Source organism: Sceloporus occidentalis, unplaced genomic scaffold (genome assembly GCF_023333645.1).
Source record: "Sceloporus occidentalis isolate IW3139 unplaced genomic scaffold, rSceOcc1.0.p SCAF_91, whole genome shotgun sequence".
In the NCBI taxonomy this organism is placed as follows: domain Eukaryota; kingdom Metazoa; phylum Chordata; class Lepidosauria; order Squamata; family Phrynosomatidae; genus Sceloporus; species Sceloporus occidentalis.
The window spans coordinates 974103-993630 of NW_028317071.1; the positions used below are offsets into that span (position 1 = coordinate 974103).

The window sequence follows — 19528 nt, forward strand, 5'->3', positions numbered from 1 at the left end:
TTGACCAATTTAATAGTATTATTATTCTTATTTACACATCCCTAAGTAACACATTGAGACCCCCCCATGATTTTGGTGAACGGCGACAGAAACTGCGCAATATTTGTGTGGAAGCAACATCGCGGAAACACTTGGCGGGGGAGGAAACGGCGCTTTTTGGGGGGGCAAAGGAGAGAGACTGGGGGGTCCGGAGGGGAAACGGGTTCTCCTTTTGGGCTGAGGACGGAGACGCCAATATGGACACCAACGGAGATGCTAATATGGATGCCAATGGGGACGCCAATATGGACGTGTACGGAGACGCCAAATATGGACGCCAATGGAGATGCCAGTATGGACCCCAACATGAATGCCAATGGAGATACCAATATGGATGCCAATGGAAACGCCAATATGGACACCAATGGAGACACCAATATGGACGCCAACGGAGATCCCAATATGGACGCCAAATGGGACTCCAAAATGGATGCCAAAAGGGACACCAGTGAGGACTCCAACATGGACTCCAATATGGCTACCAACGTGGGCGCGGCACATTCCTCAGATGCTGACCAGCTGCGGGAAGAGCTCCGCGGCGAAAGCCTCCTCCTGCCCCCACCCGAGTCCTCCGTAGTCATCCTCCAAGTCGCTGAAGGGGGAGCAGGGGGACCCTCTGTACCCGGAGTCGCCGGCCTCCGAGAAGAGGAGGAGACCTGAGAGGCCCAGGTCCTCCACCGCGGAGGATGGCAAAGGCAGCCCTTCCTCTTCCTCCTTTACTTCCGGCGCCGGATCCTCTTCCTCTTCCTTGAGGAAGAAGGGCTTGGTGTATTCGTGGTCGAAGTGGATCAGTTCATTAATGGCCGCCAGCCGCGGTGGCACCAGCCCCAGAGAGGGAACCTGGGCGGTTCGTAAAGCGGATGCATCTCCCTCCAGCGGCGCCGGTGGCGAATGGTCAACAGCCAGCAGAGGGTCAAGGCAGGACGGCCCGAGGTCCAGAGGGCAGCGGAGGAAGAGGTCCAGGTCCAGGCTGTCCAGAAGGCCCAGAAGGAGGTCAGACTGGAAACGGAGACGATATCAAAATTAATCAATATTATTATATTCATATTGACTTCCTGCATGGCATTCTATGTATTCCTGCATGGCACAAGCCTAAATGGTCCATTTGTACTGAGTTACTTATTCTATGTATTCCTGCATGTCAGGAGGCTAAGTGGTCCATTCGTACTTACTTATTCTATGTATTCCTGCATGGCAGAAGGGTGGGCCAGGCTAGCTGGGCCTCTAGGGACCCCTTTCCCAAACCCTGGGTTCGAATGCTCACCTCAACATCCGAAGCATCCGGAGGGTCCAAAGGATCCATGGGAGGAGGAGGGAGGAGGCCAATGGCGCCATCCCCATTCTGGCGCGCGTCGCCCGGGTCTGTCCCTGCTGCAGAGGAACACGTTGGCCAAGTGCTGCGGACTCAGCGGACCCGGGCGCTGGGCTCAATGTGGCGGGGACCCCCTTCCCATCATTCCCCGATGCTTCCTCTTCCTCCTCGTTTCCTTCCTCTTTGTCCTGGGGCTCCAGCATCTCCACCTGCGGGAGGAAGAACGGCAGTTTCAATGGGAGGGGAAAGAAGCGCCCATCATCCCGTTGGCCCGGGTGTGAGGGGTTCCCACTCACCTTGAGCAGGGCTGGGGTGCTGGGTCCCTCGTGCCTCTCTGGACTGCACTGCAGAGGCAGCAGCCCCAGTCGGAGGCGGAGCTCCTGGTTCTCCAGGGCCAGGCTCTGGGTCTCCTCCCTCAGGCGCTGGTTCTCCACCTGGAGCTTCTGGTTCTGGAAGAGGAACAGACAGAAAACGAACGTTGGTACTTACCCGTGATACGTTCATTTCCAGCAGACGAGGGTCCTAGCATCCTGTATTCTGGGTTAAGCTCCTCCTATTCGCTCCTGTAGGCAGGGACAATAAACAAAAGACCGGGCCCTATATAGGGAGGAGCTAACCCCCCTGGGCCTCAGTCAATAACAAGCCAAACGACTAGTAAGGTAAATCAAGGAACTGAACTTTAGTAACATCAGCTAAGGGTTAACTAGAACACCTTAGAAAAACTAGTCAAAGAGCAAACCAGAACTCAGAAAACCAATCCAGCAACAGGAAGAACAAGGCAGGTTCACCAACAAGTAGGGTCAGTGGCCGCAGGCAACACCCGGGAGGGCAGGATGCTAGGACCCTCGTCTGCTGGAAATGAATGTATCACGGGTAAGTACCAACGTTCGTTTTCCCAGCAGACAGGGTCCTAACCTCCTGTATTCTGGGATTTACAAAAGCCCTCTCGAACTGGGAGGGAAGTGCTGCTAGGAGACTAGCCCCTGACACAATCTGTTGGAGGACCCTCCTTACAAATGACGCCTGTTTTGTCCCAAGAGCAATGCTATAGACTTTGGGTGTAGTAAGGCCTCTGGCTCCTAGGAACACAGCCTGAACAAAAGACTTGTCCACAAATTTCTTAAGTTTTCAAAAGATTTACTGGTTATAAACACAAAGACATGAAACTGATCTCTTCTCTTTCAATAGTCTTTCTTAAATACCTTGTTCTCTCTTTTTTGTGGGTTTTATCTTTTTTCTTCTGTGGACTTATGTTTGTCAAAGTAAAATATTCTCTCCAGGTCTGACTTGGCTGAAATCTTACTACACAACTGAAACTAGCTAGAGGGAGACAGTATAAAACCCTGGGATTTCCCACAATCCTTGCCTTTCTTAAAGCTGTAGAACTCTATTTCCCCTCCTAAACTAATACATAGAAAGTCTAATATAATCTCAACTAAATATATGTCTCAAGAGCACCAAAGATGCTCTGGAGACATGACAACGCCTCAGCAGACTGAGACACGTCCAGCTTGTAATGTCTTATGAAGGTCGAAGGCGACTTCCATGTGGCCGCCCTGCAAATGTCTGACAGGGAGGCGCTAGTGGCCAGGGCCGTAGAGGTTCATGCACTCCTGGTTGAGTGCACCATCACCCCCTCGGGTGGAGAGAGATCAAGAGTTCAGTAGCTCTTTTGAATACAAGACCTGATCCACCTACTCAGAGTCGAGGCAGATACCTTGCACCCCAAAGAGCCTGGGAGAAAGGAAATGAACAACATCTCAGATGACCTTAAGGTTGAAGTCCTCTTGTTGTAGATTTTGAGGGCTCTGTGCACATCCAATGTGTGCCAGGTCTTTTCCAAGTCCTTCTTAGGATTGGGGCAGAACGAAGGCAGGAGAATGTCCTACGATACCTGAAAGGCTGAGTTGACCTTAGGCATGAAGGTAGGGTCTGGATGAAGGCATACTGAGACTGGCCTAAAAATATACAAGCCTTTACGTATCGACAGGGCCCCAGCTCTGACACCCATCTGGCGGAGGTAATGGCCATGAGGATGACCTTGAAGGAGAGTGTTTGAGGGAGGCCTCCCAAAGGGACTTGATCGGCCCAACCGTCAGTGCCTTTAAGACCGTGTTCATCCCAAGATGGAAAACGATGTCTGGTGGGCTGGCCCTGTTGGAAACTCTCCTCAATAACCTATTAATGTGAGGATGGCCGCCATTCTAGCTGCTCTTGTATGGAGCAGAACCGACGTGATGGCTGACACCTGCCTTATAACCATGTTGGGTCTTAGTCCCTTTTAATGTCATCTTGGATGGACTATAGCAGGTCAGCCCCTGAAAACTTGAAGCAGTCAATGAGAACTTGTCTAAAAAGTGGATTATGGTGGATGATGTGATCAATCAGAATAGAACCTGATCTAATCTGGAACCCATGGCAACTTCCAGCCTATCACTGATCACCTTGTCAACTGGGTATAGCAATGAAGGTGATATTAAGGTGATTTCACGTGTAGCAATTAAGACTTACCGCTCTGAAAGAGGAATGTTAATGTCTGACCTCCAACTAATATTTCACAACAATGTGCAATTCTTTACTGGAACATCTGTGCACCTGTGTAAAATAAGACTAATCCCATGGTTAGGCAAAGAAGACACTGGATTAACCTTTACCTCGCAGACATTGGTGAGTCCATGCAGAAGCGTGGATGCACTCTGTGTTAACAGGGCCTGTGGTCAGAATTAAGTCTGATTTCATCTGAGGATGAACTAGTCTAGAGGCTTCAAAAATCACCCCAACTCCATGTAACAGACTATCATCAACCAGTATGAAGGCTGAGGGTTCTCCCGGCTGAATGAACTGCTGATTAAGGAGTCATGAAATGGGAACAGAGGGCTTGGCAAGGATAGCCCTCTGGTATCTAATTTCGAGGAGAGAATCTTCTCCACAAAAAGGATCTGTCAAAGGAACACAAACCTAAATTTTAAATAGTATAGTGGGCCCTCGATATGAACTGGAGTTGGTTTAATGCCTTTGCATGGATACCAAATCCATGGAAGCTCAAGTCACATAAAATATAATGGCATAGTAAAATGGAGTCTCCTGTATAAAATAGTAAAATCACAGTTTTGTGTTGTTGTTTTTTTCTGTTTCTGTTTTTTGCTTTTTTGGAATACACACACACACACACACACATAAGCTGTGGGCATATAGGTGGCTGGTGTAAGTCTATGGTATATTAAATCTGAGGACATGTGCTAGCAGAAAACAAGGCATAGGCACTAGGAAGTCCATTTTCCCAGCCTCAGAAGGCAATGGACAATGGTGTTGTTTGGGCCAGACCCTGGCATGAAAACCCACTCAGGGATAACACACTCATAACCTTATAACAATAAAATCATAGAATCATGGAGTTGGATGAGACCACAAGGGCCATCAAGTCCAACCCTCTGCCATGCAGGAAATCACAATCAAAGAATGCCCAACAGTATGCAAAGGAATCTTGTAGCACCCTGAGACCACTAAAAAAAAAAGGAACATTGGGTCTTACCTATGAGATGTTCGTTTTCAGCGATGGAGATGGAAACATCCTATAACGTGGGTTGATTCCATCTCTTGCTCCGAAATTGGCAGGAAAAACAGACTTGAAGGCGTCGCCACCAGAGGGAGCAACCCCCACCATCCCTCAGTCAATAATACAGCTGAGGATAGAAAACAAACTCAGAGAGCATTTAATGCAAATCTAAGTATAATCAATAGAAACTATCATAAAGTCAAACTAAAAATAACTAACTTAGTAACAACCACCCTTGCACAGCCAAGGGAAACAGCCTCCTCAGTTCTGGGTGGGGAGGATATTTCCACCTACATCGCTGAAAACAAACATCTCACAGGTAAGACCCAATGTTCCTTTTTCCAGTGATGGAGGTGGAAACATCCTATAGCGTGGGACTTACCAAAGCTCCCCAAACCAATGGGTGGGTGAACTAAAGCATATCACTTATGTGATAACCACCAGATGTGTCTTCCAAACAAAGTCTCTTTTTGATTCAAGGCAACTCAACAGAAGTGGCATGTAAATGTGGAAGATGAAGGCCATGTCATGTCCTAAATTTATCTTAGATGGATGTGATTGTTGGTAGTGCAGAGGAAGTAGCTGCACTGTAAATGGAGTGATCAACAACTGATCACAACAGAGATATCTCAGTCTTCTTGTAGCATGTTAAAATGCATCCAAGACAAGCCACAATTTTATCAACGCCTTGTTTTGATTGTGACAAAAAGATGTTGAAATCATTTCTTGAATCAAGTTATTAGAAATTTTGATTTTGTCATCAGTGACCTGGATTGGTTCAGTCATTTGGTGTACATGAACCCTTAATGTAAACCTGTCAATTTGAATCAGAATTGAGCTGTTATTAGTTGTGGTTGAAAACAAACACTATTGGTTTTAATTGAAGCCAATTTATATTGTGGAGTAGAGAATGTTGGTCGTATTTTTTATTTATTCATTTTGCTTACTGCAAGTAACAAAATGATTAGCATCACCCTAAGCTGGCATCCACCATTATTTGGAACTCCATCAGGGGCCAAATCAGACAATCCTTCTCGATTGACAGCAACAACCACCGTTCAAAGGGATTTGAACTTTTTGGGTATATGTGAGAACAAGTGATTTATCTGTGCCATTTATTGTTGAAATAGCTAGAGGAACCACTCTAGGTTCTTCGTGTTCATGACAAACTATTAACTGAAGCAGATCAGGCACTGTAGGTGCGCCAGTAACACTAGCTCAGATAACTGAGAACAACCTACCTGCTTGAAGGTGTTCTTCATGGATCTTACCCTTTGTTTGGTCAGGTAGACTCTGGTCAGCAACACGTCTACAACTACAGTGCTCCCTCGGGTTACGAATTTAATTCGTTCCGCGGCGCCGTTCGTAACCCGATACATTTTGCAACCCAAAAAGCCCCGAAAAGCCGCTGGAAAGCCGCTAGCGGCGGCTTTTGAATTTCGCGCCGAAACGCGCCGAAAAAATGTTCGTAAGCCGAAAAAATCTTCGCAACCCGGAACAGTTTTTTTAAATCTAAGATTTTCGTACCCCGGAAATTTCGTAACGCGGTGCGTTCGTATCCCGGGGTACCACTGTACTCTAAATTGTTGTAGCTTCTGAAATGGAACTAGGTTGTCATTTTCATGAGTTAGCAGAAAACCATTTCTGGATCAGAAGGAAAGTACAACTCGATATCTGTTATATCTTATGGAAGAGAAACAGATCTAATCAGGCCATTGTCAAGTTATGGGTATACATGAAGATCTCACTATTTAAATGTGTCCCTATCAGTGTAGTGAGTGTCACTGAATAAAACAACAGACTGAATGGTAGAGCCTTGTATGGAAAAAGCTTTCCCTGGTAAGCAGTGTGTAGATAATTGTGATGAGGTAGGTGGATTGGGATGCAGAAACAACTACAACTAAGAACAGGGACACACAAAATCATGGAGCTGAAGTGCCTCCAGGGTTTTCTGGAGAATCTCTAGTCTGAACCTGGTTTTTTGTTGTTGTTGTTTATTTATTTGTTTTAAATAAACCAATTGACCCATTTTAGCTAGCACCACACTCTAAATTTTGTTTTTGTTTGTTTTAAATGTAGAATTAAAGAAGATTGGAACAAGCCTCTTTGTTTTTATAGTTTTTTAATTGTCCCACTATTAATCAGATGTCTTGTGGCTTTTAGTATCAGCCAATGAATTTTTGCTTTCCTGTATCTTGAGGAAGCAATGAAATAGTGATGAAAATGGTATATGTATATGTGAGCAAATTTTTAGAGTTCAGAGGACCCATAGGTCTGCTGAATTTGTTATGAAAGAAAGACTGCAGTCTTCCTCTCACCTTTTAGCACCAGTCAGCCAAGACTGAGGCTATTTGTGTCATTGTTTGACAAGAATTGTCACTGAACATTGTTGTTGTAGGTTTAGGTGAAGCAGCGCCTGGGACTGATGGTAAGGTTGGTAACTAAGCTCAGACCACTGTCTGCCAAACCTATTGTCTCTTGTAAAATAAGTATCTATGGGGAGAAAAAGGAGGATTGTCCCTGGTGAAGGGGCCTCATTTTTTATTTTTATGTGAAAAAGCAAATGATTTCCCCTTATCATTAATTTTGTATCAATATTGGATCCAGTGATTGTTGAAAGAGTATATCACCAATCAGTTATCAAATTTTGTTTAGAACAGGCATCCACATGACCGCAGTTTTGTTTATTTGCTTGATTTTATTTAAAATCTGCCTCTTGACCAATATAGAGGCTGCCTGTGGCCTTTTGTCAAATTGTATTACATCTGGCCTGGCATCAGCTGAGAAAGCAGCCATTCTGAGTATTTTGTAGGTTGTCTTGATATAATTTTATGTTCACCTGATTATGAGGGATCTCATAAAAACTTAGCCCACATAAGGTCAGCCCTTGAGAAAATGATATAGTTGAAGCAGGCCTAATTGCCAAGGAGGATGCTGTTTATGACCGTTTATCTGTCAATTCATCAGTATATGTATATATACATGTATACTGTATATGTATGTGTGTGAAATAGAGAGGGAATGTGTGTCTCGTCAAGCTTGGGTATAAATGGGAGAAACCCAGGGTTTATACTGAGTCATCCATTGGTTACAATTGTAGTTTTGCCATTACCTGTCAAGGAAATGATAAAGCTTATTAACAGACACAGAATTTAGGTGTAATGTGGCAGGCTTATCCCACTCTTACCTGATACCTTTGTGAAGACAGCTCTGAAGAGTGTCTCTAGGATTGAAGGCCCTGGTCTAAGAAAAGTCACCTTTGCCTTCTGGCAAAAAGACCGTTTCTTGTAGACTAATTGGAGTGGAGGAGTGGCCTCGAAAATGTTATTTAAAAATCTTAACCATTGTGTAGTAACACTGCAAAATGGTCAGTCACAAAGATGGAGCGATCTTGATCTCTAAAGGCTCTCCAATATCATATTTAGACAATAAAGGAAAGTCAGGGCCTTGTTTTCATTCTTCATTTGAGGAATGTATTATAGGAAAGAACCTTTTTTTCTTTTTTTTAATAAAAGATGGTAAGGTCTTTTTTTTTATCCTTAGACTCAGGCAAGAGACTTTATTGTAAACAATTTGTCCCCAGTAAGAGGTGGAAATGTCAGATTTTGTTTGTAATGGACATCTATGTGTCAATTTCTTTGCTCAAATCTGTTGTTGTACTGGAACTAAACCAGTTGTGGTCTTGGATTGTAGCAAATCGCATTTAGGCTAGTGTCTCCTGAAGTAGCCACTATCTTAAACCCTTTCTTAATGTTCTGGCAGAACTTTATTATGTCCTCAAGTGTTATTTGTTTGTTTGTTTTTAACAAGCGCTGTAGGCCACACATAGCTCTAGAAAAAATGAAAACAGGAGAAACAACTTTCATTGAGCATAAACTATGGCAATCACAAGTGGGATCTGCTGATTCCCATAACAAATTGAGGTGAGCTGTAACTATAAACACACACAGAGCTATTGGATTTGGTCTCACAATAACAATATATGGAGGCCTTATGACCTTCATAAAATCTGTATGAAAATGGAGTACAGTTGGTCCTCGCCTTACACGGGGATCCGTTCCGGATCCCGCCGCGTAAGGCGAATTCCACCTATGCTCAAGCCCCATTGTAAACAATGGGGCTCGTGCATGGTGGCGCGGCGGCGCACGGGGCACAATGGGCGCGTGAGCCCATTCAATTGAATGGGACATGCCGCCCCTTCTGCCCCGCGCGCGCCCCCGCAGTTTGAGCACGTATGCTCAAGCCACATAAGGCACGCCCACGTATGTTGCGGGCGTGCTGTATTTGGTGTTGAAGGCCCAGGTTTGGAGGGGGGAGGAAATTCCTTCCCTTGAGGAAGATCAGGATCCTCCAGCTTTAACTGCACAGAGGTGTCATTAAACTCCAATATATTAATTGTCTTATACAATAATACCATAATAATAAAAAATCAGTAATAATAAAAAAATCATCAGACCACAAAAGTCTAAGAGATTTCAGGAGCTACTGAAAGGCCCTCATATATATATATATATATATATATATATATATATATTCAGATCACATTCCTCTTTTGAGGAATTAACTCCAGTTAATATTTTGTTTTGTTTTAATAGAGGCAGACTGGAGAAGCAGCAGCAGGCCTTTCTTCTTTTGACTTGGTGTCCTGAATCAAAATGGCTGCCACACCTTAAGTTGCAGCTTTGCCTCTTCTTTTGAAAGGGGAGCACAATAAATAAATTGTTTAGGCAAATTCTCCCAAAGGAGTGATTGAAAAATCCAACTAGGGGATGATGCACCTGGCAAATCTTTTTGTTAACCCTCTCTGATCCCTTCAGTCCAAGTGCATCATGGAGGAAGGAGAGGAGGAGGAGGAGGAGGAGGCAGTTGGTTTTGGAGGGAAACTCTCCACTTCTGTGCAACTGAGATCTCTTTCAAACTGGCAATGCAAGCCAGAAACTCTATTAAACTAACAAAGCAAGCCAGAAACTCTTTTAAAACTGGCAATGCAAGCCAGAAACAAACTCTCCAGTCATAATTCTGAGATAACTGAAATCTCTTTGAAAACTGGCAATGCAAGCCAGAAACAAACTCTCTAATCACACTATTGAGGTAAAAGAAATCTCCTTGAAAACTGGAAATGCAAGGCAGGAACAAATTTCTGGGGTAAATCTTAACTCACAAACCTAGGATTAGAAGCAGGATCATCACTCACCTCTTGGAGTCTGCCTCATCTCTCTTTCTCTCACTGCCCAAACCTCTTCCCAGGTTTGATGTCTGCAGTGGGCGCAATCTGGCCAAGGACAGGTGGTTCTCTCCCCTGGCCACGCCAAGGCCTCTCAGGTTGTCCATCTCACCGCCCAAACCCCTTCTGGGGATGGTGACTGCGGTGTGGCGCCTTTTGGTTAAGGACAGGGAATATTCCCTCCTCCACCGCGCCAATTACTTTCAGGATGTCCATCTCACTGCGCAGACCCCTTCCCGGGGTTGGAGATTGAAGCGGGGCACATCTGGTCCAGGACAGAGGGATCTCCCTCCTCCAGCCGCACCTGGACTTCAGCCAGACATGGCTGGGCTGTCTTCTTCTTCTTTAACGCTGGAGTTGGGCCTCACAGCCCAGCAGCTTATGAACTGTCTCTCCCTGCCTGGCTTTGTTTCAGCTGTTAGAAAGTCAAATTGATAGAGCAAGACTAAAGAAAACATAGCTGTTTTTGCAGGTAGTTGTCAAGGCAGGAGAGAACAGAACATGAATATAAGCAGAATAGAAGAAATATCAGAAGAAATATTAAAGTCTTTGTCTTAAAAAGAAGGAGAAAAGGAAAAACACAGCCTACTCAGAGTGAGGCAGGAAAAAGACTGAGGGATGGTGGGGGTTGCTCCCTCTGGTGGCGACGCCTTCAAGTCTGTTTTTCCTGCCTATTTCGGAGCAAGAGATGGAATCAACCCACGTTATAGGATGTTTCCATCTCCATTGCTGGAAAAAGAGATTGGCAGCATTAACAAAACAAACAAACAAACAAAAAACAAAACAGTTTCTTCCATGAGAGGGCTCTCCCTCACTAATTCAGGGGGTTAAGAAAAATTCTTTTCAAAACAAACAGACAAACAGCCTCCTCTCCATGGGGAGGAGACCCCCCGCTTCCTCCATGAGTGTTTTAAAACAATATAATCAGGTTTTTCTGACCTGCTATAGTTCATCCAAGATGACATTAATAAGGGACTTGACCCGACATGGTTATAAGGCAGGTGTCAGCCATCACGTTGGTTCTGCTCCATACAAGAGCAGCTAGAATGACAGCCATCCTCACATTAATAGGCTATTGAAGAGAGTTACAACAGGGCCAGCCCACCAGATATCGTTTTCCAACCTGGGGTGTGAACATGGTCTTAAACGCGCTGATGGTTGGGCTGATCAAGTCCCTTCGGGAGGCCTCCCTGAAACACCTCTCCCTCAAGATCATCTTCCTCACGGCCATTACCTCCGCCAGACAGAGCTGGGGCCCTGTCAGTAGGTAAAGACTTGTATATTTTTAGGCCAGTCTCAGTGTGCCTTCATCCAGATCCTACCTTCGTGCCTAGGGCCAACTCAGCCTTTCAGGTGTCATAGGATATTCTCCTGCCTTCATTCTGCCCCGATCCTAAGAAGGACTTGGGAAAGACCTGGCACACATTGGATATGCGCAGACCCCTCAAAATCCATGAGTGTTTTAAAACAATATAATCAGGTTTTTCTGCTAAGGGATTGCTTCAAATCCCTTTCAGACATCCTGCAGAGCCCTGAAGAGTCTGCCACAAAGATCACAATTACCTCTTACCTTGGCCAGATAGTTGCATCCAACCCTCCTTCTGCCATGCAAGAATACATAGGGTCCTAAATTCAGAAGGGACAAGTAAAGGCCATATAGTCCTACCCTCCTTCTGCCATGCAGGAATATATAGGACTCTAGAGGCAGAAGAGACTACTAAGGGCCATAGAGTCCAACGCTCCTTCTGCCATCCAGGAATACATAGGATCCTAGAGTCAGAAGGGACTACTAAGAGCCATAGAGTTCAACCCTCCTTCTGCCGTGCAGGAATACATGGAATCCTAGAGTCAGAAGGGACTACTAAGCGCCATATAGTCCAACCCTCCTTTTACCATGCAGGAATACATAGGATCCTAGAGTCAGAAGGGACTACAAAGGGCCATAGAGTCTAACCCTCCTTCTGCCATGCAGGAATACATAGGATCCTAGAGTCTGAAGGGACTACTAAGGGCCTTATGGTGCAACCCTCTTTACTGCCATGCAGGAATACAGTGAGCTGGGCCCACCTCGGCCTCCAGCTCCACCGCCTGGTGCTCCAGCTCTCCCATCCGTGCTTTCTTCCGATCGCGGGCGCTCTGTGCCGCCACACGGTTCTTCAGCTTCCTGGAAAAGAGAGAGACAAACATTCAGAGGGAGAACTACAGCTCCCAGAATCCCCTGAGAAACAGAGACAGGAAGTTGCATCAGAGCCTAAATGATAACGCCTCCCCCTGAGGAACAGGTGTTTGGATAAGTTACTTCCTTCAGCAGAGTGCTCCCCTCCCCAAGTAACTTCACAGAAGTTACCTTCGTGGATCTGAGCCCCCTCCATATATCCTCCCTGTCCTTGGATCCTCCCATCATCCCCTCTGCCTCCATAACTAAAGGAAGAGGTTTTCCCCAAAGGACTACATCTCCCATCGTCCCTTCTTCCATATCTAAAAAGCAAAGGACTTTCCCCAAAGGAGGACTACACCTCCCATCATCCTCTATAACCTTCATAGCATATGCGAGCAGTTACTTTCCCCAAAGGAGGACTCCATTTCCCATCATCTCCTCCTCCTCTATAACTAAAGAGGAAGTTGCTTCCTTCATTTCTCATCATCCGTTCAGAAGGATCCAAAGCACTCTCTCTCTCTGAACCAGGAAGGACTACAACTCCCAACATGCCCCGCAAACACACACACACACACACACACACACACTCACACACAGGGGCTACATCTCCCATGGTCCCTCACCGGCGGAGGGCCTTCTCCTCGGGGCTGAGGTGGGCCAGGCGCTGCCTCTTCCTCGACGGAGCAGAAGCAACGGCAGCCGCCTGGGGCTCCGAAGGCGGCGGAGGATGAAGGAGCAGGAGCCGTGGCTCCTGATGCTGAGGAACCATCTCGGCCTCTGATTCTGGGCCTCGCCGTCTCCGCGCTGGAGCCTATGTAAGTCTGTGGCCCGCTCCCATTGGTCACTCTGCTCTGACGTCACCACAGCTGCTACGCTGATTCGCTCGGGGAAGGGAAAGGGGCGTGGCCGGGGCACCAGCGCGTGACGCAACGCGGCGCAACAACAACAACCCCCTTCCCTTTCGAGAATGCCACGTTGGCTGCGCAGGAGCAGAAAGGCCTCGCCGGCGTCCATCCGGGAGGGGCGGGGCCTAACGGGAAAGAGAGCTGAGTAGGCGGGGCTATCTTGCCTCCAGGCGCCTTCCAGAGAGTCACGTGGGCTCAGGGGGCGGTCCTGATTGGACCCTCCCTAAAGGAACGCGTTACAAGGAACGTCAGGGGTAAAAGTAACTTGTGTGAAATAATAAATTGAATTATTATTACTATTATTATTCATAATTATATTTATTTATCTATGTTTATTAAATATATATATATATATAATATGTATAATATACAATATTTATATTCATTTAATAATATTAGTAGTAGTAAAAGGAAATAATAATAATGAATAATAAACACGTAAATACAAAAATATATAATAAATAAATAATATGTATTATAATATTATAACAAAATAAATAATAGCAATATTTATATTAAATAATAAACACAAAATAAATAATACAAATATTTATATATATTAAATATATATATATATATATATATATATAATGTGCATGTATAAATGTAGTTCATTTGTTTACTAAATATAAATATATAAATATAATTTAAATCTTTATATTTACTTAATATTTTTGTATAAAATTGAATAATATTTATAAAATAATATTTATAAAATAATTAATATGCAATAGTTATTTAATACAGTATAAGTAATTTAATATATAATTATAAATAATTACATTATATTAATAATATAATTTAATGTACTATGTATTATTGTTTATACTTATAAAATATAAATAAATATGTAATAAATATATTACATATGAATATGTAATATAATATTATATAAATATAAATATAATATAAATTTTTTATTAAGTACATATATATATATATTAAAATAAATATAAAATATATATGTTTATTTAATAAATGTTATATTTATTAAATATAAATAAATATGTAATATAAATATATTAAATATGAATATGTAATGTAAATGTAATATTATATAATTATAAATATAACAAATTTTATTAAATACACACACACAGATATATATTAAAATATATAATATATATTTAATAGTTATTATGTTTATTATATATAATAATAAAATAATATGATTTCTATTTATTTAACATTTCTATTTATTAAATGTAGCTAAATATATGATTAAATTATTTATAATTAAAATTTAAATAATTATAATATTTATACTTTATTTATATTTATTTATAAGATAAATAAAGTGAGCTGGGATTTTTTTTTTAAGTAACTACGTCAGGAATAAAGTAACTTCTCTGACCCGATTCTGGCTTGGATGATTCTGGGATGAAGCAGAAAAGTAACTGTTACTTTCGAAAAGAACGAAGCAGTAATTTCATTGTTCCGAAAAAGAAATTACAGTAATACCTAAGTGAAAGGAAATATGTAAATACAAAACAATATATAATAAATAAACAATATATATATAAATTTATTTTAAATATTGTATTACTATAAAATAATATATATCTATTACAAATATTGTTTCATTTTAATATGTTTTATTATTAATAAATAAATATATATTAGAAATATTATTTTATTTTAATATATTTATTATAAAATTATATAATTATTCATAATATATTATATTCTATTAATAGAATGTTTATAATAATCGAGATCGATGCCTCATATCTATCTCCCCTTCCTGTCCCTCTCCCAACCCAAGGGACCTGAGGGTCACTCCAACCGTGCCACAAACCCTGTCGCTGCTCCTGTGCAATGCCAGATCGATTAACAACAAGACCCACATCCTCCACGATCTGTTGGAGGACCGAAGTTGCGATCTGGCTTGCATTACCGAGACCTGGTTTGGGCCTGAAGGTGATGCTGTGTGGGCTCAGGCCCTGCCTGCCGGGTTCTCGGTGAAGGACCAGCCCAGGTTAGGTGGGCGGGGGGGGTGTGTGGCCTTGATACATAGGAACACCGTGTCCCTCACCAGGAACCACATCCGACAGATGTCCTATATCGAATGTATTTACCTGACCCTAAAGGCGAGGGACAGTCTAGGGATTCTGTTGGTGTATCGGCCACCCCGTGCGCTAACGGACTCCCTTAACGAGCAGACACAGCTGGTCGCTGAACTGATGCTGGAGACGCCCAGGCTTCTTGTCCTGGGCGACTTCAACATCTCCCTCACGGCCAGCTATGTTCCACCCGGCGCAGCTCGCGAATTCATGGATACCATGGCGGTCATGGGCCTGTCCCAGCTGATTCTGGGTCCTACGCATTGCGTGGGTAATACTCTCGATCTGGTCTTCTGTTCTGATGCGGAAAATCCGTGGGTGGAAATATCTAATATTTCCCCCCTGCCATGGATGGATCATTTCCTGGTTGAGGCGAAAGTCAAGGTCTCTACCCAGATCCCTCCCGGGGGTGGTGGACCTATTAGGATGGTCCACCCTCGAAGGCTAATGGAACCCAAAAGGTTCCAGGAAGCCCTACAGGGACACATGGTTGGAAGTGATGGCGACTCTGTTGATGCCCTGACTGGTATTTGGAATACCGGTCTCTCGAGGGCTATACACAGTATCGCTCCCAAGCGCCCTCTCAGACCCGCTTCCAAACGTAAGCCCTGGTATACAGAAGATCTCCGGGCAAGGAAGCGGGAGCTGCGACGGCTAGAGTACCGTTGGCGGAAACACCTTCGCTTAGACGACAAGACTCTCCTAGCCCAACTGTTAGAGGACTATGGAGAGGCGATACGAGCAGCAAAGAATTCGTTCTATGGTGCTCGTATCGCGTCCGCGGAGTCGCTTCCAGCAGAGTTGTTCAGGGTGGTCAGGGAGCTAACTCAGCTCCCTCCCGCCCTGAACCAGATCCTTGAACCTTCTAAGGCCTGCTGCGACCAATTTAACAACTTCTTCGCGGATAAAACTTCTCGGATAAGCGAAAGTCTTAACGCCGACATTCAGGCAGAACCTAGAGTAGAGGTATCCAGGACCTCCGTGGACTTTATTAAACTGGATCGGTTTGAGTTGGTAAGTACTGAGGATGTGGACAAGATCCTCGGAAGTGTTCGGAAGACAACCTGCTCTCTCGATCCCTGTCCCTCGTGGCTAGCAGCCCAGGGGGGTCCGGCTGTAACTTTATTGTTACGCCGGATTATTAATACATCTTTGAGGGAAGGGCAATTTCCATCTGTTCTTAAATTGGCCATAGTAAAACCTTTATTGAAAAAGCCCTCCCTCGACCCCCTGGTGTATAATAATTATCGGCCAGTATCACTGCTGCCATTTTTGGGGAAGGTGATCGAGAGGGCGGTTGCAATCCAGCTTCAGGGGGTCTTGGATGAAACGGATTATCTGGACCCATTTCAAACTGGCTTTCGGGCGGGTTACGGGGTTGAGACGGCCATGGTCGCCTTGGTCGATGATCTCCGTCTGGGCATCGACAGGGGAAGCGTGTCCCTGTTGGTGCTCTTGGACATCTCAGCGGCTTTCGATACCATAGACCATGGTATCCTTCTGGAACGCCTGGCAGAGGTGGGAATCGGGGGCACTGCGCTCCAGTGGTTCCGGTCCTACCTCTCTGGGAGGTTCCAGATGGTGCAGCTGGGAGACGTGTGCTCCGATAGGAGGGCCCTTACATCTGGGGTCCCTCAAGGAGCCATTCTGTCTCCCATGCTATTTAACATTTACATGAAACCGCTGGGAGAGATCATCCGGAGACATGGGGCGCGGGGTTATCAGTACGCTGATGACACCCAAATAGTCTTCTCTATGTCTCCGACTGATGCAGTGACCGAGGATGGCATCTCTCCTCTCGTGGCCTGCCTGGAATCAGTAATGGGCTGGATGAGGGAAAACCGACTCAGTCTGAATCCAGAGAAAACAGAGGTGCTCGTGATAGGTTCTCCTGGCCTGGGTATGGCAGTGGTTCCACCTGTCCTGAACGGGATCACGCTTCCCATGAAGGACTCGGTACGCAGTCTGGGGGTGCTCCTTGACTCGTCGCTCCACCTTACATCTCAGGTGGATGCGACGGTCAGGAGCACCTGTTATCAGCTTCGGCATATTCGCCAGCTGCGCCCATACCTGGCCCAGAGGGACCTTGAAACTGTGGTACATGCCCTGGTAACCTCGAGACTGGATTTCTGCAATGTACTCTACATGGGGCAACCCTTATACCAAACCCGGAAGCTTCAAATGGTGCAGAATATGGCAGCCAGGCTGGTCACTGGTACGTCCAGGGCCAGCCACATAACACCGGTATTAAAAGATCTCCATTGGCTGCCCATTTGCTTCCGGGCGCAATATAAGGTGTTGGTAATGACCTATAAAGCCCTAAATGGCTTGGGCCCAGGATACCTGAAGGACCGCCTCTCCCCATACATCCCGCCCCGCACCCTCAGAACATCTGGGCAGCAATTACTTAGGGTTCCCGGGGCGAGATTGGTCTCCACTACCAGGAGGACATTTTCCATCGCCGTCCCGGCCCTTTGGAACACGCTGCCCATAGAGCTCCGCTCAGCTACCTCCCTGGCCCAATTCAGACGGGACCTAAAGGCCTTTCTGTTCCGGACCGCATTCCCTGAATAAGGTCCTATAGGCCTCCTCCGCCGCACTGGCAACGGGACTGGCTAATCCTGGGGCCTTTTGTTTTTATGTTTTTTGTAATTGTGGTATGCTTTTAATCGTTTATTATTGTATTTTAACTGTTGTAAACCGCCCTGATCTGATGGAAGGGCGGTATATAAATAAAATTTTTATTTTTATTTTTTTATATATAAAATAAATAAAAATTTTATAATTATATGTTTAGTGATAATATATATTTTAAAATAAATTATTATTTGTAATAATCATATATTTATTTATAATCTAATACTGTATAGTAATATAATGTTTATAATAATAAATGTAATATAACATAAATTTAATTGTAATATAATTGTAATATAATATAAAAATTATACTAAACATATTACATGTTATAATAATCCAAATTATTATAATTTTATATATACAGTGGTACCCCGGGATACGAATGCGCCGGGATACGAAATTTCTGGGTTACGAAAAAAATCTATTTAAAAAAACTGTTCCGCGTTACGAATGTTTTTTCGGGTTACGAAAAAACTTTTGGTGCTTTTCGGCGCTATTTCGCACCAAATCGCGGCTTTTCCCCATTAGCGCCTATGGGTTTTTCGGCTTACGAAGCCTTTCGGGTTACGAAAGCGGCGGCGGAACGAATTACTTTCGTAACCCGGGGTACCACTGTAATATAAAATCTTGAGGGGAGAGAAGCTGGCAAGAAACAACAGGCCTCTGCCTGCCAAGAAGAAGAGCCCTCCTCCCAACCACCATCTTGAGGGGAGAGAAGCAGAGTCATGATGTGTTATGTATTGTTAATCTGATATTGGAAACCGCTTTGATCGTCCACGGAAAAGCGGTATACAAATAAAGGTTGTTATTATTATTATTATTATGAAAAATAAAGTTATAATTATAAAATAAAATAAATATTATATTAATATAATACATTATGTTATAAATAAATATGGTTATAAATATTATATTACTATAAAATATATTATAAATATATGATTATTATAAATAATATAATTATTATATAATAATGATATAATTTTTATAATTATTATTGTAACAAAATAAATAAATATAATAATATTAATAATAATAATATATGTATCTTGAATAGATTAAAAATGTGTCCCCAGTTTTCTAGTCGATTAATTAGAAAATGGTTCCCAAACTTTGTCGTCCCTCAGTTGTTGTGGACTTCATCTCCCAGCATTCCTGGCAGTCGGCCAATGCTGCTGAGGCTTTTGGGAGTTGTAGTGCAAACCCCCCTGGATGGCCAAAGGTTTCGAATCACTGCATTAAATCAAAGGTCTTCCAAGGGTTTTTGGACTCTAGCCCCCATAATTCCTGGCTTGTATGGCTAAGTGGCTGAGGCTTCTGGGAGTTGTAGTCTCACAACCTGGAAAACCAAAGCTTGAGAATCCATGCCGTTAGAGGTTTGGGGCTTTGAGAAAGGCCTCCATGGGATATCCCAAAACCTCCTTCCTTCCCAGAAGCAGCCTGAAGAAAGGGATTCCCCGTTTGGCCTCAGTTTTCCCTTTCCTAGCAATGGGCGCAGCAGGAACCTTGCCAGGCTTCTGCCCAGAAGTCCCTGGGACAAAGAGGCCCAGGAATCCCACAATCCCATTGTACCGTCAACCATGGCCGAGGTGTCTGGGAGCTGGAGTCCAAAATTACCATAGTTGCCCTCA

At 44.0% G+C, this 19528-nt stretch overlaps 1 protein-coding gene across 1 annotated transcript; it reads right to left on the reverse strand.

The window, feature by feature from the left end:
* Positions 1-80: 80 nt before the first annotated feature.
* On the reverse strand, positions 81-13150 carry LOC149284514 (uncharacterized). The gene is made up of 6 exons (XM_089496633.1): positions 12913-13150; positions 12199-12295; positions 1648-1800; positions 1304-1560; positions 1128-1131; positions 81-1038 (listed from the first exon to the last, which is right to left on the reverse strand). Exons 1-6 carry the CDS (start codon positions 13056-13058, stop codon positions 544-546), a joined length of 1152 nt encoding a protein of 383 aa, XP_089352759.1. The 5' UTR covers positions 13059-13150; the 3' UTR covers positions 81-543.
* Positions 13151-19528: the final 6378 nt, after the last annotated feature.

Coding starts and splice junctions, on each gene's coding strand:
- LOC149284514 (XM_089496633.1), bottom strand. CDS start 13,058: ATGGTTCCTCAGCATCAGGAGCCACGGCTCCTGCTCCTTCATCCTCCG. Junction 1,801..12,198: donor CGGTGGAGCTGGAGGCCGAG/GTGGGCCCAGCT, acceptor TTCCTCTTCCAG/AACCAGAAGCTCCAGGTGGA. Junction 1,561..1,647: donor GCACCCCAGCCCTGCTCAAG/GTGAGTGGGAAC, acceptor TTCCTCCCGCAG/GTGGAGATGCTGGAGCCCCA.